General features: G+C 47.5%; 1 protein-coding gene across 8 annotated transcripts in view; it reads right to left on the bottom strand.

The window, feature by feature from the left end:
* sorcs2 (sortilin-related VPS10 domain containing receptor 2) overlaps window positions 1–19,873 on the bottom strand; it is a 218,281-nt gene that overhangs the window by 88,851 nt on the left and 109,557 nt on the right. For all 8 annotated transcript variants that reach the window (XM_034290628.1, XM_010888014.5, XM_010888010.5 and 5 more), the window contains exon 3: window positions 15,751–15,850. In XM_034290628.1, the coding sequence (XP_034146519.1) occupies window positions 15,751–15,850 (100 nt within the window). The remainder of the gene's footprint in view (window positions 1–15,750; window positions 15,851–19,873) is intronic.

Here is a 19,873-nt window from a genome sequence, read left to right as displayed (position 1 = left end):
GTATATTTGTACAGTATACAAACTTGGTATCAGTTTAGTGACTCATCATATCATAGCTCAGTGATAACCCTAACCAGTGATTGTACAGTGTAAAATGCACGTTAACGCTGTGTTAAATCCTATGGATTCCATCTCTGAACGTTGTTTACCACCAGCAACACCTGGAAAGGTTGGTATGCTTGTCTGTCTGTTGAAAATAAAGTCTTTAATGTGTCTCTCCTGGTATATGGCAAAGCGAGGCATCTGGAAACTCTTGTAGCCTTTTACGAGCCATTAAACCCTGATTACTCAGTGTTGTCTCTGTTTGTTTCACCACTTTACTGGCTGAACTAATCACAACAGTAGAGTCACTAATTAGCTCAAGTCTAATGGTGAGACATTGGCATCTAGAGACTTGTAGACCATGAAATTGGCAGTTAAAAAACTCTCACACAGTAACAAACATCTCTTCACTGTCATTCCGGCATAAATATACAAATGGATTTTGGTGTCCATTGGTATATTCTTTTGATAGATTTTAGTGTCCCATCCAAGCATGTGGGTGACTGTGACAAAGTAATAAGGAACAAAGGTTCTGTGACATATCTCTCAGTAGGACATATCTGCTGTCTGTGAAAGGAATACACACAACCAGAGTGTCTTGACACAGGACCATGTGTCAGAATTAACTTTCCAACAGAGGACAACCAATCCCTAGAAAGATTTCAAAGAGGAACTCCAACAGGATTGCAAAGGCAAATCCCAGGGGGACGAGTTGTACAGAACACTAGACAACAACGGGCATGTTGTCATGGAGTCTCTGGAAACTACATTTCAACCTCCTGTGCTTTCAGACACACTCAGCATTTACGGCAGGTGACTCTGAAACATGTTCTATGTTTGTTTATGTTGTACAGCTACCAGTAACAAGGTGGTAAATGCTAACAAATGCTATCAAACGTTTAATGCCACCTGAACCCGCAGTGGCCCCAAAAACGAGTGTAAACATTATGGTTCAAAAACTAGCATAAACAAAAAGGTTCAAAAACTAGCATAAACATACGACTTAAAAACTAGCGTAAACAAAACAGTTAAACAATTAGCATAAACAAAACATTCTAAGCAGCTTTTCAGCAGTTTCAAACGCTAACAAAATATTAAAAGGATTTACACAGTTGAATTCAAAGGGGGAATCTGCATCACTTTGCAATAACTGAAACTGCAGCATATTGTAGTAAACCCATCACAAAAATTATTTATCCGGGGCCCACGTCAAAACATGTCTTATCTCTGTGGTGATATTTAAGACGCACGGCAGTGAGAGTTCGCATTGGACCCATTGTTAGGACTGACAGTCATCTACACGACTGGCATTCATCTCCATTCAACGCACAGTTGTCAATCCGTTCCCTGTGTACACAGCACAGGGAACACACACACTGAACTCGCTGAACACACACACCAACGTACACAGATGTAGACCGAGATGGCACCGTGAAAAATGCATATTTGTTTCATTATTAATTTGTTTATTTATGCATCACATCAATGATGCACGGCGTCGCTCGACTGACAGGCCTCGAATCAAATGAGGAACAACAAACAGGTTTTGAAGGAGATCAGGCGTCATCCATTGTCCGGCCAGCTGTGCAGTATGAACACCGTGACACGTCGTTAGCAGAGACTTGGTCAGCAGCGTTGGGCCTTCGGACCGAGAGAAACCCCGCGTGTCCAGCTGAAACCCTTAACAGCGTACCCCGAAAGAGCACCCAATGGGGTTCTGAGAGGCCAGTGTTACCCATGTTCTGTAAACATGCCCACGGCTGTGTGACTATGACCTGTAGGCATACCTTCTGTCAGTCTGATGTTTTACACAAAAACACATGCACGTGCATACACACGCACGCACACACACACTTCTCCGTTGTTTATCATGGGCTTCAATTAGAGCCCGCGAGGCGCCAGATCAGAGCCCGGAGGACGGAATTTAAACGGGCCGAAACAAACGAGCTGAAGTTCAGCGACTGACATTTAACAGAGAATAATGAGGCCGCTTGTCATCTACTCCCCTCCGCCAGACCCCTATCCCCCATCCTCTCTCCGTCTCTGCTTCCTCTCCTTCTCTCTCTCTCATTTTCTCTCACCTTCCTCGTTCTCTTTCTGTTTCTCCTACCTTTCTCCCGGACTCCCTCTCCTCCTTTCAAATGTGAAGGCCGTGCTGAGTATCAGCTTATTCATTCCCTTCTTCCCTCTGTTATTTGAGCTACTGAAAAGGTTGAAGTTACCCCTTATTGTTGTTCTGGGAGCAGTTTCGTTTTTTTTTTTTTACTACCTACAATACGCACAGCAGCGCACACAAACAGACATATAATGTTGACTTTTTGTTATTTCACAGCAAGATCGTTAATCACCTGCTGGGTCTGTCGTGACGACGTAGCGCTCCTTCTGTTTTCCAGATCTCAGAGGACGCAACGGAAACTCTATCCTGAACATGATGCACAACATGACCCTGGAGAAACCCTACACCCAGTACACAGCATAAATTCAACCTGCTTATTTAACTAACGCTTCAGAAAACACTGATTGAGGTTAGGTTGGTGACACCATTTTGAAGCATAACAGTTCTTTATGTCCTGATCTACATTTCTCATAGTTTAGAAGTTATGTTACCTAAGGATTTTTAGCAACAAAGGAACTAAATGATTTAATAGTGCTCCAGACATGGGAAAAAAACACCCTGAAAGACATTCTAGTTAATTTTAGAACGTCCAGAATAATTGAAATCATCGAGCACCTTCTTGAACATAATTAGAACTTCTATGTCTTCATCTTCTCTCCCTAACTAGCTTGGAGGTGCTCTTGTAAAACGAAGTTGCAACTACTAAATGGACATAAGTTTAGAGAAGGGGGAGGTCCGTAAGTAACTACACTCTGCTTCTTCACTCCGTTGCTTGAGCTGAGACCTCCTACGAATCGTTGAACAGACCCCAGATGTACGATGATAGGAAGATGCCCCAAGATACAAAAATAAGGTCAGATTTGCATTTTTACCGCTTATTACTGCTAAAGGTCACAAATCTGGAGTGTAAGGATTTTCTAGATGTGTGCGTCTAAGAGAACCTGTTAACCAATAGTGAATGTCCAGAGCAGATCACTGAGTGCAGGTCAAAGGGTCACCAGCATGTTTTCTCTGAGTCCTGCTCTAACTCTGTGTCCACGTTACCATTGGCGCTAACAGCTGACCACTGTCGCACAATGGGAACTAATTAGGCAGAGAGTCTGTCCGTTATATACCCACTGTACTGGATATGCAAATGAACAGACATTTAAATGCACACAGGTATTAACACACTGGCACAAACGCACACACTCAGAGAAAGAGGAAAGAGGTGAACGTGGGTAAATAAGTGATGTGGCGATTGCGGATCGGCCATTCAGGAGATTCCTCCCCGCGACGTCGGAGCCAGCCACCTCCGCTCCAGTGCATCCGGGTAATTGGGACTTCCTGGCTCGGGCCAAACGTTACCTCCTGGTCACAGCCAAATGCTCGGCTAGCTCGCTAGCCCCCCCCCGATGGGGCAAATCTCTGTGAAATCACTCCCAATTACAGATTTAGTGGAGGCCCAGGGATGTGGTCCCGAAAAACTGTGCGAAGGGTGTGTGAGAGAAAGTGTGTGAAGAGGGTGACAGAATGGAAATGAGAGAGAGAGAGAGGAAGAGAGCGAGCGGTGGGGAGGGCATGGGGAAGTGGCGAAGCGGTCCGGCCACACAGTAGACCACAGCACTCGGGCCCTCTGCCATTGATTTCTGCTCAACAACAAACAGGGCCATTTTTCACACGCGCTCCGCACTTGGCTTTTATGAATTCTCTCCTTTTCTACAGCGACTGCCACCATGAGCCCGGACCAGGAAACAATCAGCAGGATGGAAAAACGCATGCACACATAAAAACACGCGCACACTCACACACATCTACCCCTCCTCCTCCTCAATCTATAAGAGTGAATTCGTGTTGTGCCATCCCTAGGACACATTTATAGCGGTGCTCAATAGGCCTGTTGACATGCCTCCAATCTAGTTAACAGGCTCAGGGACTAAACCTCCGTACTGAAGGCGCCCTGCTGTTACAAAGTTTGATCATACACTCCGGCTACATCTGAAGGACATACAGTACCTCTCCTCTTTACACTTCCAAGCGAAAAGCTGCTACATTTCAGACGTAACCTCCCAGATTTGACAGCGCTTCTATTTAATACGTGGGAGAGATGCATTTAATTTTAGTCTACGCCGGCTTTTGAACTCGCCAACTCCAGTCTATAAAGGCCTTCTCTTTGGATTCGAGATTCTATTTGAAATGAAAACGAGACACGCGTGTCTTTTGGGACACACGGAGTTCTTCCATCTATCCAACCTCCCTGACATCACCGGGAATATGCCCGCTAACAAGATGGCAAACGGAAGCGCTTGTGCCCAAGCTTTCCTCATATTAATATCCTCTATCTGACACGCCAGCGAAGAAAAGCCACAGTGCTCTTTTAAACCCATCCAATGGAAATTGTTGTCTGATGCACCCGATGAGGGGCTTATCAAAATCAGTTTTAATTACATAACCCGCCATTTGGTAACTGCTGCCAAACAAAACCCCGGCACCCTATGGGGGGAGGACCGCGACAACAAACAAGCTCTGACTGACATTCATTCTGAGCCCTGGTTGTGCCGACGTTTAAATTCACCTCCGTTCTCCTAGGACAGGTGAGGCCTGGGAGCACTGCTGGGGGAGTGGTCTGCACGGGGACCAGGGACGAGACAGCCTGAGATGGTGGGGTTGGGGGGAGGGGAGGGGGGGGGGGTTGAAGGAGGGGGAAAGCCAGCGGGCCGTGTGACCACACCAGCACCAAGCAGACCGAACTGGTTGTTCAAAAAAACCAGACAGCGTGCAAAACATTGGCGTTCTCCATTGGAAAACGAATACGTCAAAATCCACTTTGTGTTTCGACTGCATGTCACAAAAACTTATGGACCCGGGGTCCTTACCACGCCCACATCAATCAGAACCGTCTCGGCAGATGTCCCAGACCTGCGTTGTGGACCCCAGCCCGCTTCTCTCTGCATCTGGGCTGACATGAACATCGTGGCTGGGAGACGATGGGACTGAGGGAAGCGGGCGAGACCCACTGTCATGTTCCCCTGGGTAGCCCGATCTGTCCCAGAGACCGTGTTGTGTGAGCGCGCCTTCAAGTTAGTGTATGGATGTGTGTGTGTGTGTGTGCCTGGTCTATAGGGGACCTGCCTGGATCGTGCGATCCTTCCAAAGAGCTCCAATAAGAGCAGGAGAGGAAGGGACCAGGTGACCGGCGCCTCTGTTTCACCTCTCCTTGTGTGTGTTTGTGTGTGTTTGTGTGTGAGTGCTTCTGGGAGTGTGTGCATACTTTTTATAGAACAACATGTCCCACACCAACGGTACTCAGACTGGTACTAGAACAACTAGCAACGTAAAGCTAGTCCTGGGCTGGTTTAAGTGTCCTCAACACGGCCAGTGTGCACTGCTACCACCCCTGTGAAACCAGCACAGAACAATGCAGAACAATGTGGAACATCTCGCCCCTGCTCTCCCTCTCTCCCCCTCTCCCTGTCCACCCGTTCATTTCTTCATTCATTCGTCGTTGACCCCCGCGGACCATACGTCTTCCATCGCCAAGGAAACAGGGCTGCATCGTGTCTAGGAAGGGGTGGATGCGTGTTCGTGCGCGAGTGTTCTTCCGTAGCCCCACCTAGACGCAATCGCTGCAGTCTGGGTCTGGTTGCCGTCATGGCAGACCTGGAGCCGTCATCGTACAGTGTGGAGAGAGAGATTAGGCTTTAAATTGAACGTCCCCCCTCAAAACCTGTTCCTATGGTCTGACACTGAGGCCGGGGATGAGACAGACAGGGTCCCACATCAACCCCATTAAAATTCCTGGGACATCCATCCTCCAGGTTCAGGCCCACAGTGAGACAGTAATGACTACCCCACGAACAACAGAGCGGACCTGTACTGTGTCCGTGTGTGTAGGGGCGGGCGGTTCTGTGTTGGTGTGGCTCGATTTGTGTGCACGGACCCAATTATCTGCAGTATCGCAGTGTCACGCGGTACATAACTTCATAACACTTCACCACGAACACACACACGCGCGCACACGGACACACACGCATACACGCACACACACACGTGTAGAATTGACAGTGAAACCCTGCAAGCTCATTTTCCCAGTGGCAGAAGCTGGGATGGGACTAATGAGGGACATGTGAACTGGGAATCAACACACAAACACACACCCACGCGGAATAAGCCAGGGAAATTTGTGTAACAGTTCTGTGCCTTGAATCACTGGACATCTTTCGTCTTGGTCCATTTCACCTTGTGGATGTTGCACACTTCTTCCGTAATTTCTGCTCCTAACCCAAAAAGAAAGCTGACCTCTTTCCCCATACTAAACACCCCCTGACCCCTGACCTCCTCCCTGGATATAAACCACCCCTGACCTTTCTCCCTGATGACCTCACCAACCTCTGTCAGGTGTACTGTGTACTGGTCATGTGGAAGGTGTCCTATAGGCTCAGACACAGACGAGCTCTCCATCTTCCTGTTTCTCAGCTTCAGGGTCCACTGAAGGAGGGCAGAAGACACGTCTTTGACCTGTGTAACTGCTGTGATGCCTGGTACGAGGGAAGGCGGCAGGTCAAACTGCTCCGCCAATCGCGGGGAAGCATGAATGAGAACATCATGTCTTAGACACTAACAGTTTCGCCCAATTGATCTGTTGAGCTCAACTCCAAGAATTTCTAGGTTAATTTCAACCTATTTGGTCCGGTAGAACTCTCTTTTTTTTATATAAACTATTCAGGATATAAGAAACTTGCAAAACTATAAAACTTCCAAAACCAATCTATCCGGTGTCCCCAAGTGATGTCTGTCACATAGCCAGCCTAGCTGTGAGCCCCAGGCTCCGCCTTCCTTCCTGCCTGCCTCCGAATCACATCCACACTCGGTTGGACGACGGAGGCTCATCCAGACAGGAGATAGGAGGACATCTGCCCTGTCAGACTCCGACGGGCGTCTGGCTGAGTGGACAGATACGCCAGCCCTCTTCAAGGCGGACAGGGTGCATTCTGGGAAAGGCTCCCTCGGGCTCGAAGAGTGTTTGTCAGTGTTCCACTTAGAGTGTCTGACACGCGCCACCTCTGTCAGGAGTGGCATCAGCGTGACTGGTGTGTGGGTCGACTGTGTGCATATACACACTCTCTGAACACCCCGTACCCCTCTCCCCCAACCCCGCATGGGTCTCTCTCTCTCTCTCTCTCGCTTACTGTAACTTCTCGTTTTTTCCCCTCTCCCTCTTTCTCACACTTGACCGTCTCACAGGCAATTCAGTTTGAAACACAGGGTCCTCTATTTGGACAACAGGCTAGCCTAAATGCAATTTGTCATCCAACAGCTCAACGCCGGCCAATGAGATTCCCCCAGATACTGTTTAGAGGAGCTGTCGGATGAGACATTGATAGGCTTCGTCTCTGAGATATGAAATGTCACTGGGTGTCACTGAGTGGAGGGAATTGCCAATTTTCTTCATTCGGCGAATGTAGGTTTATGTAAGACGCAGCCTGGTAATACTGTGGTGAGGTTTGACATCGTCCGACCGCTGACCCTTTTGAAATGTCCTTACATCTACAGCAGGGACTGGGTTCCTGGAGTCCCTCAGGCACTGCACTATTCTGTCCCAATAAGCCACCACTCCTAAGCAACCCAACTAACAGATCAGTATTCTGAGAAAAACAACTCAATACACCTGGTCCCCCCAGGTGGGTTTAAACAAACACCAACCGCGACTGTACCTCTGCACTATAGTCTCTAGTCACCGCGGCAGTTCACCGCTGAACTGACAGGCTCTAGCGCAGTGATATGCATCCGGGAATGGTTGGATAAGTGCAAGTAATGCGAAAACGCGTACTGGCCTATCAGAAAGCATCGGGTGATCACCATAATCCTGCGTGTCCAATCCTTTCACGTCTCCTGTATATGAAGTCACTAATGAAGGGCTGAAACCTTCCCTCTGATAGTGTCAGTCCAGGAATAGTCCAGCAAATGTATCAATTTATATTCAGCCCCGCCACACAGCAAGAATATCCCCCCTAAAGCTACATATTTTCCAGTAAATAACATCTTGGCTTTTCATCACTCCTCCCTTCTCACTCCTCATTTCTCACTTTCCTCCCTTTCTTTCCATTCTGCCCTTTTCCTCCACTCCCGTGCCATAGAATTGGGGAAAAAATATACCTGGAAAATGTAGGGAGAGAGGAGAGAGGAGAAAGAGACCAACACAGAGACAGAAAGAGACGAGGGAGACAGACACAAATAAACAGACAGATGATGTATGTATATGTTATTTAAGGACAATAATGTGAGAGAGAGAGAGAGTGAGAAAGAGAGAGTGAGAGAATGAGAAAGAGTGAGCGCGAGAGAGTGAGAGAGACATTTCAATTGGGTGCCACAGTGGGGCTGAGCAGGAATGACTTGGGGTTTGAGAAAGTCTGAGGCAAAGTCTCTGTTAATCCAGCCATCCACTTACACTGATTACTGTTGACTTGTCTATCTACTTGTCTGTCTAGCTGTCTGCCAGGCTGTCTAGATGCCTGTCTAGCTGTCTGCCTGGCTGTCAGGCCCTCTGACTGCATCTCTGACTGCCACTGCCAGTTGCCGTAACACACAACAAACCGGGTCTCCTAACCCGTTCGAACACCAGCAATTGGACCAGACATTGTCCAGCGTAGAGAGATCGGAAATAAACCGTTTTACCAAGCCTATCCTGAGAACTGAACACTGCAGGAAATGCGTTCCTCTCTCTCTCACTCATCGCCGTCGCAGGAACTGCTGTTTCAGCTACAAGACGACCCCCCCCTCCCTCCCTGACCCCAACCCCTCTGTCTCTCTCTGTATTAGACAGGAGGGTTTCGGTTCAGCATTCCATGTACACAACCATGTACACAGAAACACAGACCCACACACACACACACACACACACACACACACACACACACACACACACACACACACACACACACACACACACACACACACACACACACACACACACACACACACACACACACACACGCCTCTCCACGTCCCCCTAGTCACAGTCGATAAATCGGCTGTGTCTGGCCCAGGGTCTCACTGCAGCAGACGGCGAGGGAGAGGAGGGAAAGAGAGGCGAGGAGGAGGGAGACAGTATGAATAGCTCCCATTGTGCTGTTTATTTACGGCCGTGTTAGCACGGGCAGGACGATCGTACGGCTCTGAAGGCTACCACACAACGCCGGGGAGACGGAAGGAGGCGAAGAGGGGATGATGTGGATTGATGAAGCAGAGAGAATAGAAGAGAACGCACGGTAAAGGACAACAAAGGCGGGTACTGGAAGTGAGGATGTGGTAAAATTGGACATGACCTGTGAGCGTCGTAATGTGCCGCGGGTAGGAATGATCCAGTATCATTCGTTGGTGTGGTGGGATCTGTGTCTTTCTGATACCTATATCCATGTCAGTATTCATTTCTAGATTTAGAATCTGGTCTATACACACTGAAATGAGAAGGACAAAAAAAGAAATCCACTAGAAGTGCAGCATGCACATGGGCGTGCTATGCAAAATGAACCATTCAAAGTCGTCGGATTTCGGAAAAAAAATTGAATAGTAAAGTGACAGGAATTCTCCAGGCCAGATTCTTACGGTTATTCCTCTGCTCATGGTGGGTGCAGTATGTCTACATCTGGCCAGGTGCCTCATATAGGACGGGATTTCACAGTGTTTTAATGCCATCTCCAGTCTATGTTCAAGCTAGTCAATAACGTGACAGCCAGTTACAATCACAGGCACTTAAAGGACCCAGTGCTCCAGAACGTCATGATTGTGTAGAAACTCACTTTAATTAGCTTGGACTTAATTATTATAACCAGTTTAGCGGATGCTTATTTCTAGATGCTAATGCTAATATTGGAAAATCAGCCAAAATGACTGTGTAGTGGCAAGTCCAATAATTGTAGCTGCAGTGACCACAACAGATCTTTACATATACACAGCAGAAAGAATAAATCAAACAGCACTAGATCAAAAATCACTTGGGCTAAATGGAAGACTAATTGAATGCACTGAAACGGGAGAATAAAATAACCCACACGATCAGCATTCTCTCCCCATCCACTGCCAGATAATAGTGCGAGTTAATTACCCATGTGGGCAAGTGGTACATTCCACTCCATTGATCTGCGAGAGGATCCAGGACAGGTCGATCCAATTCTCCCCATCGAGGGGGTTTGCGTGTGACACAGTGCTGATCACATTCCTTACCGTGTCACGGAATCCATGCTGCATCATAACCGAGCGGCAGCAGAGTCACTGCCGAGGCGCGGGTGAGGGATCTGGGAAATGACGGTATTCGCACTCCTTTTCATACGTATGGAAAAACATGTTGCATTAAGACCAGGGTATATTCGGAACCTCAGCAGTCAAAGGATCCAGGGCGGAGCAGTCAGGAAGAACCAAATGACGCTTTAACAATGCTTCAGATATGTCCAGAAAGACACGCTAGGACAAAGCCCATGTCTTCACCACAGAAGCCTTCCATGAGAAATGAATGTATCAAGGTTTATTGGACAACAGTCAATGTTATGGCTCCAACGGCGCGGTGAGTGTCCAGCAATACAACATGAATATACAAGAAACCCTCTGCTGAGAGTTAACAAGACAGCAAGTCCAGTGGGTTCCACTGCCTCTCCCGGTTCACCGCTCCCCATAGTGTGTGGGTTCCACTGCCTCTCCCGGTTCACCGCTCCCCATAGTGTGTGGGTTCCACTGCCTCTCCCGGTTCACCACTCCCCATAGTGTGGGGGTTCCACTGCCTCTCCCGGTTCACCGCTCCCCATAGTGTGTGGGTTCCACTGCCTCTCCCGGTTCACCGCTCCCCATAGTGTGTGGGTTCCACTGCCTCTCCCGGTTCACTGCTCCCCATAGTGTGTGGGTTCCACTGCCTCTTCCGGTTCACCGTTCCCCATAATGTGTGGGTTCCACTGCCTCTCCCGGTTCATCGCTCCCCATAGTCTGTGAGTTCCACTGCCTCACCCGGTTCACCTCTCCCCATAGTGGGTGGGTTCCACTGCCTCACCCGGTTCACTGCTCCCCATAGTCTGTGGGTTCCATTGCCTCTCCCGGTTCATCGCTCCCCATAGTGGGTGGGTTCCACTGCCTCTCCCGGTTCACTGCTCCCCATAGTGTGTGGGTTCCACTGCCTCACCCGGTTCATCGTTCCCCATAATGTGTGGGTTCCACTGCCTCTCTCGGTTCCCCACTCCCCATAGTGTGTGGGTTCCACTGCCTCTACTGGTTCACCACTCCATATAGCCCCCCCCCCGTCAAGCGAGGATAAACTGTGTTCTATATTCATGTCACAAGTTCACAAATGTCACGGTTCAAGGTTTTAAGTCTTCACTTATTCTATTTTTTAAAAAGTCCAAATATTAAGATAAAAGCAGGGTTTTCCTTAAATGAATTTGGATAGCTCTTCTCCAGCATCCCCAAGCAAAACTGAGCTGACATCAATGGCAAGGTCAAAGACGGGGGGGGAAGAAAACCATCCTCACCGGAGTTACCGTTTTCCTTGACTTTTCAAGAAATGACACTGGACGGGCAGACTTTAGTGCTTTGAGCATAGGCAAAGACAGCATAGGAAAGCCCCTGAAGGGTTATGCACAAAGTGCAGTCCACATGGTTAGCATGTGAATGATTCCCAAAGGAATTTGAATGATTCACAAAGGATTTTGAATGATTCAGAAAGGATCACATACTGTATGATGGTGAAGAGCCACATTAGCATGGTGGTCATACAGTATGCCTCCACTCGTTGACTTATCGAGTGGGTAGACCGCAACTGGGAAAATAACCTCCTCTTCCAGTAAGCTTACTGTCTGTATGACAGCAGACACTTCTTTTTTACCGCCATCTCCTGTAGATGTTGACATAAGGTCTCACTAAGGCCATTTTGCTAGCAGACTGCACATTGCTACACTCTACACTACACTACGTACGCTAGACATAAAGCCCTCTATCAAAGCTCTTCAAAGTTAACGTACAGCCTGGTAGTTATGGATTATGCAATTCAACAGGGCTTGTGCTGGTGGAAATGAAGGAGAAATCAAGTCTGCCAGCTACTCTCAACGCTCTGAGTATATGATGGGGGCGAGGGCTCAGAACTCTTTTCTATAAGTTATTATTCTTTATCGGCCCAGAAGGTCAAATTCCGTTTTAATCCAGCTCCTATCACTGCGTTTGAACAGATTCTGCAATGCTTTCCTTCATAATTGCCTGTGTGGCTCTTCCACCCTGAGATAACGCTGGACAAAAGAGACGCATTTATTTTAGAGGAAAACTAACCAATTTTCCGAGATGTTCTTCAGTCCATTAAAGTTTTCAATCAAGTGAAGAGGAACCGGGAGTTAGAACTTGCCTGGTATAGTCTGCCTGCTATTTGACTGTACACCATACAAACCCATATGGTACTGTATGTATGAATGAAAGGAGAGGAAAAGCAGCCTCTCTCTTCCTCTCCCCTTCACACACACACACACACACACACACACACACACAATGCGCAATGTCACCATCTCTCTTCCTGTCTCCCCACTACCCACAACTCAGTGTGGCAGAGGTCTCTAGGTAACAAGGTTATCTGTGGGCAGTGGAACCCTGACTTGTTCTCTGTCAGACCTGGGAGACATAAGGAGTTAATCATTCACATGTCTACCACCAACCTGGTGCATCCTGGATCCACAAGCTCAGTTTGAGACGCTCTCCACGTTAACAGCCCCACCAGAGCCACATAGACCACCTCTCAAATGAGTGAATATTGTTCAAATTCTACACATTCATTTCCATGGTGTTGCGTGAATCCTCCCCATGTAATGTTGATGGGGAGTCAATCTCCTGTGGGCCGAGTCTATTCAAAGATTCAAAGATTAACTTCTGATTCAGAGATGAATGGGAAGTGAAAATGCCCGCCTTAGTTTCTTGTAGTGTCAAGTAAACCAATCCTAGTGGTAGCCAGAGTGTCTTTTTACCAGTGGCTTCAGTTTACAGTCCCTACTCTTCAGATATTCTAGCCTTTCTTCTGTCTTCATATGGAAACATTATTTCATTAACAAGCTTAAGGAAAATGGAAGATTGGATCCAGACTGGATAAACCTGACAACTGTCCTCCAATCATGAAGATCAGGCAAATGTTGGAGGCCTATTCTTTTCTTTCTCTGCAGCACATGTTGGTAACTTAGCAACCATTTCAGTTGGTTCAGATGACACTGGTCTGTCTGAATGAGCAAACAAAATAAACACTGCAACCCGAAACACAGATCAACTTTCGTTTTAAGACTCAAAATACAACAACTTGTTAACTTGTTGAACGTCTGTTGTTTGTTTTAGATATTTATATTTATATTTTCTGGTTCATTTAATGAGGCTCAGCATGTTTTAATGGGAAGCATTAATAGAATTCCAAAAACCAATGATTAACTCTGCAATAAAATCCAGCTGCGTATTGAATGTTGAGATTGCCTTGCCACCAGTTTCATATTGAATGTTGAGATTGGACTGGAATAACACAGATGTGAGCGGCTCTACGACGAGCAAACAAAAAGGCACGCCTCAAAACACATCCCTCGTACAGTCACTGCAAAACTCCCAGTCTGGCTCTCCAGGCAGGACTGGGCTAATGCCCAACGTGAACCCAGGCCTAACCCAAACACAGACCTATTGGTTCCAGACCAGTGCCACATCTAAACGTGTGTGTAGAAGCTGTGGGAGGGTATCTGGGGAGCCGTCCCCGAGGCCGTGGAAAGCAAGGATATATCTGAGTCATCTACTCCTCTAATTGGCTCAGGTCTGATGTGATTACCTGGCAGCCCTCACAGACATCCCCTCATGTAATCCTGTCACAGGGTGTTTCCCCTCAGGTGACTGATGTGATTAGGGTTATTGATTCTGGGGGCCTGGTGTGTTTCATATGACCTCTCTGTTGTCATAACACCCAGCACACACACACATAATATGTGGAACATACACCTTTGCAACATGGCATGCATACAGTTATAGATTCACATACACGTGTAGACACACATACACACACACACGCACGCACACACACTCACGTTTTTCTAAACTTGTGGGAGCAGAAAAATCACTCACCATTTATCTCCTAAACTAAACCTCAACCTGTAGCCCAAAGCTAATCTAACCCCAATAATCCAACATTTATACCTTTAACAAAACACCAACACTAACCCTTAACCTAACCCCTAAAAACAACCCCAATCCTTTTTACTCTAAACCTAAGCCCTGAGCCGGAAACATCGTTTCTCATAGTGGGGACCAGAGAAAACACCTTGTGGGGACTGTTTTGTTGGATCACACACACAGCTACAACGCCGGAGCGATTGTTGGTTTGTCACTAATAGGTGCCCCTCCTGGGGTGTGTTTAAACACCAAGAGACGTCCCACTGTCAGAACACACGTCAGTGTCACTTCCCTAGAGATAACATCTCCTCCTGTCCTCTCTCTCTGATTACTGTTTCACTTACATTCTCTCTCTGTGCATCTCTCTCTCACTCTCTCTCTCTGTCCATCTGCCCGTCTCTCTCCCTGGCCGTCTCTCTCTCCCTGCCTGTCTGTTGCTCCCTGTCCATAAGTCTCTCTGTCCGTCGCTCTCTTTTCCAGTCCCCGAGGGAAATTAAGATGACTCCATTCCCAGGCAATTAACCGCTACAGGTGTCTCACTCCCAAGAATCACAAAAACCTGTGTGTGTGTGTGTGTGTGTTTGTGTGTGTTTGTGTGTGGGTGTGTTTGTGAGTGAGCAAGAACCTCGAGGATGAGTCAGTGAGTCCCAAGCAAATGACTGGAATGGAGGGGATGGACAAGTCACATTGTCTAATCTCCACAATCTCATTGATTAGAACCCTTGGGATATCATCAGCTGATTGGACAAAATGCCACAAAAGGCAGAAGCACAAAATAAGGAACAAGTCCAATCAAGGTCATCTCTGTGAATGCTCTCATTTTCTACTAGTTGAATAAAAAAAAAAGCACAACTCTAAATATATACGTTTTTTCAGGTATTTGGATGCTCTACGCTGTGAAACGGGGGGGGCTAGATAGACGCAAGTTGTCTCTGAAAGAACAGCAGGCCAGATTCTAACCCATCCTGCAGAATCACAAGACCACCAGACCACCAGTCCACCGGACCACCAAACCACCGGACCACCAGACCACCAGTCCACCAGACCACCAGACCACCAGACCCCCAGTCCACCAGACCACCAGTCCACCAGTCCACCAGACCACCAGTCCACCAGACCACCAGACCACCAGACCCCCAGTCCACCAGACCACCAGTCCACCAGTCCACCAGACCACCAGACCACCAGACCCCCAGTCCACCAGACCACCAGTCCACCAGACCCCCAGTCCACAGGACCACCAGTTCACCAGACCCCCAGTCCACCAGACCACCGGTCCACCGGACCACCGGACCACCGGACCACCGGACAACCGGACCGCCGGACCGCCGGACCACCAGACCTCCGGACCACCGGAGGTAGACAGTCTACCTCTCAGTCTAAATGTCAGCAGTAACCCACCACTGCTATAATGTTGATTCAGGTGTGTGGAGTGGAGAACATAGACAAAGGCCTCCTACCTTTTTCTTGTTGGTGGGGCAGATGTAGAAGTTTGACACGACTATGGTGGTCCCGGGCATCAGGTTCAGCTTGACGTACGTGGTGCCGTAGTCACTGGACCTAAGGAGGAGAGGGAGAGAGAGAGAGAGAGAGAGAGAGAGAGAGAGGGCAGAATGATTGGAATCTGGGAAGAAATGACAGGTTCTGTAGGATCTCTGCAATTGAGTCAGGGAAAGGGTCGCCTGGAGAGAGAGTCAGAGTCACGGGGAAGGTCAAAGTCAGGGATTGAGTCAGAGTCACGGGGAAGGTCAAAGTCAATGAGAGACTGAATCCGGAAGAAATCCAGAGTCCATTAATAACCAAGACAGGAAGTGGTAATTAAACCATGGTATTTTTTGTCTTATAAGACTTCTTATAGATGCCTATTTGAGGTGGGGTTTGTAAAGTGTTTCCTTGAGATATTTCCATTACCATTCACCTCCCTTTGTTCCCTAAGCGTTACAGATTCACATACTGAGACTGATGGCCAGCCGTGAAATCAAACCTGTCCAGATGAAGGACGACAGAGTTGACAGGGCAGGATTACAGCTGTGAAAAGCCAGAGAAAACCGCTACTCTCCTTAATCTGTAGAACTGCTCACGCAGGCATTATATTACCTCCGTCTTTACCTTCTTACCGGCATGACGGTGCCCCGACTCGACCTCCAGGTCTGATTACTGTGACGGATAGCATGGCAACTGGACAGTCTCACTGGCTAAACCATTGGATGGAGAGAAAAAAAACACTAGCTGCTGGCAAGGCAGCTAAACACGCGGGCAAATCTGTCAGTTTGGTGATGGTGACGCGACGGCCGTAGTGTGAAGGACCCTGTGATTGATGGCCGACTCCTCAAGAACGTTTCTCCAGCCTAGCCAAGTCAAACACCCAGCACCGCCCTGGCTAGCTGTGAGAGCTTAATTACTTCAGACACTTTTAAATGGTGCGGTTTCTGCTAGCCAAGGATGAAAAGGGCACGGCAGTCTGTGAGTCTGTTATGCCATGAGAGGTTCAGAGGTCTTGAGGAGTAGTGAAGAGTTCAGCGGTCTTGAGGGGAAGAGTGTTCAGAGGTCTTGAGGAGCACAGTGTTCAGAGGACTTGAGGAGAACAGTCTTGAGGAGGTCTTGAGGAGAACAGTCTTGAGGAGGTCTTTAGGAAAACAGTTTTCAGAGGGCAGAAGGTGGTTCAGTGTTCAAGACAGGAGAGGGGCCGGAGATATTAGACGAGTGGGGGAACCGAGGAGGAGACAGGGAGTGAGGAGGGAATCTAACAGGCTGGGGAGGGCTTGATGAAGCGAACTGACCAGAAGGCACGTCCACCAGGACCGTCTGGTTTCCAAACAAGTGTATTTACTTTAGAGCATTACTCACTAACGCTCAGTTGGGCTACACACACACGGTTATAGCCTGAACAGGAGAAAACACACAAGTCAGACACAGCTAGGCACTGGCGGACTGATGCACACACACGGGGGTAGAGCCATTTCTTCACATCCCCGTGGTGACCGAGTGGTGTTTTCATCTTCCCCAGGGCCCTGTGTGCAGCTTTTACCAGAGATCATCAAGATAGGAGAGACAGACCCTGCTGCTGGCTGTGTGTACTCCAAGACTGGGGCTTGGAGTCCGGAGCATAGAGTCTGGAGTTCAGAGCCTGAAGAATAGAGTCTGGAGCTTGGAGTCTGGAGCGTAGTCTGGAGTTCAGAGCCTGGAGCATAGAGTCTGGTGCATAGATTCTGCAGTTCAGATCCAGGAGCATAGAGTCTGGAGTTCAGAGCCTGGAGCATAGAGTCTGGAGTTCAGAGCCTGGAGCATAGATTCTGGAGTTCAGAGCCTGGAGTTTAGATTCTGGAGTTCAGAGCCTGGAGGATAGAGTCTGGAGCATTGAGTCTGGAACTTGGAGCCTGGAGCATTGAGTCTGGAACTTGGAGTCTGGAGCATAGAGTCTGGAGTTCAGAGCCTGGAGTATAGAGTCTGGAGCATTGAGTCTGGAGCTTGGAGCCTGGAGCATAGAGTCTGGACCATAGAGTCTGGAGTTCAGAGATGAACTCAAATCTGCGTGAGTGCTAACGCTTGGTGCCGAAGACACAACGTAGGCCAATGGGAGAGATGCTGGGTTTGGCTCTGGGAGATGTTACTCAGTATCTGAAGTAGTTATCCAAGAATCAAATCTTATCGAAATATCTGAAATAACGAGTTAATGAGCAAAATATCTGAAAACACTTGTTTGGATTGTCAAGTTTGCAGAATGCCTGGTATGTCCCCTGTCTATAGGACTGTGTTAATTCAAAGGAACCAGAAGTAGCAGAAAACAAACTGACCCTAAATGAGCAATGACCTTTCATCCAGTTCAAACTGCCTCATTACTGTAATAAAAAAAAACTGTACAGTAGAGCAATACACTACTACTTTGGAAGAAAGCTTGCTAAATCTTCCATAGCATTCCAGTCAAAGGGTCATTGTTGAGACATCATGTAAATGGACTAATTTTGGGGAGTGTGTTCGGGGTTAGGGGGGGGGTGTCGGAGGGGGCGGCTAATGTGTAAGAGAGTAATGAAGTTAACAGGGGACATCATTTATTAGCGGCATTCAGCTAGCCAGATTAAACAGACTGTATGGAGGACATGGAGAAATAATTACTTTGAGACACTGGATGGGGGGGGGGGGTTGAGAAGGAGGTGAATGAAGAATGAAGAGAGTGGGATTGTTACTATAAATGACAATGGTCACTGAGTGTCTTTCATACAATAATACACGGCCCTTCTGACCCGTTCCAAAGCCAATCTGACATGTACACATTGCGAGTTTGTTTCTATCAATAGCACGGTGTATGTCCTACTGAATGGAAGGAATCCAAGGCTGTCCTTCAGCAATATTCAAAAAAAGCACTTACATTTTCTTTTCCGTTCAATTCATCTTTCCTTTGGTTTTCATCTTGTGGCAGGTGCGTGGGAATAATGTGATTACTTCAAAGAAAACAGAGATCTGCACACCACTCTTGCTAGTACAACTTTATTTTTATTCAAGCCGGCTTGTAAGGATTTCACAACATTTCTTAAATTCAGCCTCAAGATTACCTACAGGGCGTTTTAACGCGGACCATTCAGTCTCCAAGGTGAGCACGCTAACTGCTATTAAAAAACGTAACTGCCATTCAAAACCTAACTGCCATTCAAAACCTAACTGCCATTCACACAGAGAGAAGGAGATACAGAGAGGTTGACTAATACATATTCATGATGCTGACAATCCCTGCTGACAATCCCTGAAGACGTCATTTCCATTCCAAACAATCACTTGTGGAATAAAGGATAAAGCAGGGCGAGTCATAAAGAAAACAATCACTTGTGGAGTAGAGAATAATGCAGGGAGAAAGCAATTGGTGGGAGACACAAACAGCAGAAGAAAAACAAAACTTGCGTCTAAAAAAGAAAACGTGACTATGGAGTAGAAAGGGCAGACACTCAGGTTGCGGGTGTGCATGATTCTGTGTGTCATCGAGAGAGAGAGAGAGAGAGAGAGCATGAGAGGGAGAACAAGATAAATAGAGGGGCTGAGAGAGAAATGGAGAAAGAGAGAAAAATTAAGATTTGGGTAAAACAGGCAGGGGGGGACAGACACTCTGGGCTGATATTTGTGTTTTTTGTTGATGTGCCTGACAAAACAGATTTCGAGCGGAAACAGTTTGGCGATGGCGTTAGGCGCTGATTCAGTTTTAATGTCCTAATATGTCAAGGTTGCTCCCCGCGGCTTCCTTCGCCAGGAAGACAAATGGAGAGCACTGGATAGGTGCAGAGACCAGACACGGTAGGCAGGGATGCAGTGATGGAGGAGCAGGGAAAACATTCAGCTGGAACGTGTTGGCGGAGTACAGATAGACAGGTGGGGGGAAATCACAAAACGCAACTGGGAAATAAAGTTTGGTGTCAGCACCAGAACTGGAAAGCCTGTTATTAGACTAAATAGACTAAATAAAAAAAATTGCCAAAAAAACATTACTACAGCCATAACTGTGGTACATTGTCAAACTTAACTGGGTGCATTATTAAGCCATAGAGACACACTCAAATCAAGTTGGCATGATGGTTTCAGAATATAAACATGCTTCTG

Source organism: Esox lucius, chromosome 24 (genome assembly GCF_011004845.1).
Source record: "Esox lucius isolate fEsoLuc1 chromosome 24, fEsoLuc1.pri, whole genome shotgun sequence".
Lineage (NCBI taxonomy): Eukaryota > Metazoa > Chordata > Actinopteri > Esociformes > Esocidae > Esox > Esox lucius.
Note: the sequence above shows the minus strand (reverse complement) of the source record. Positions and strands in the feature narration are given on the sequence as shown.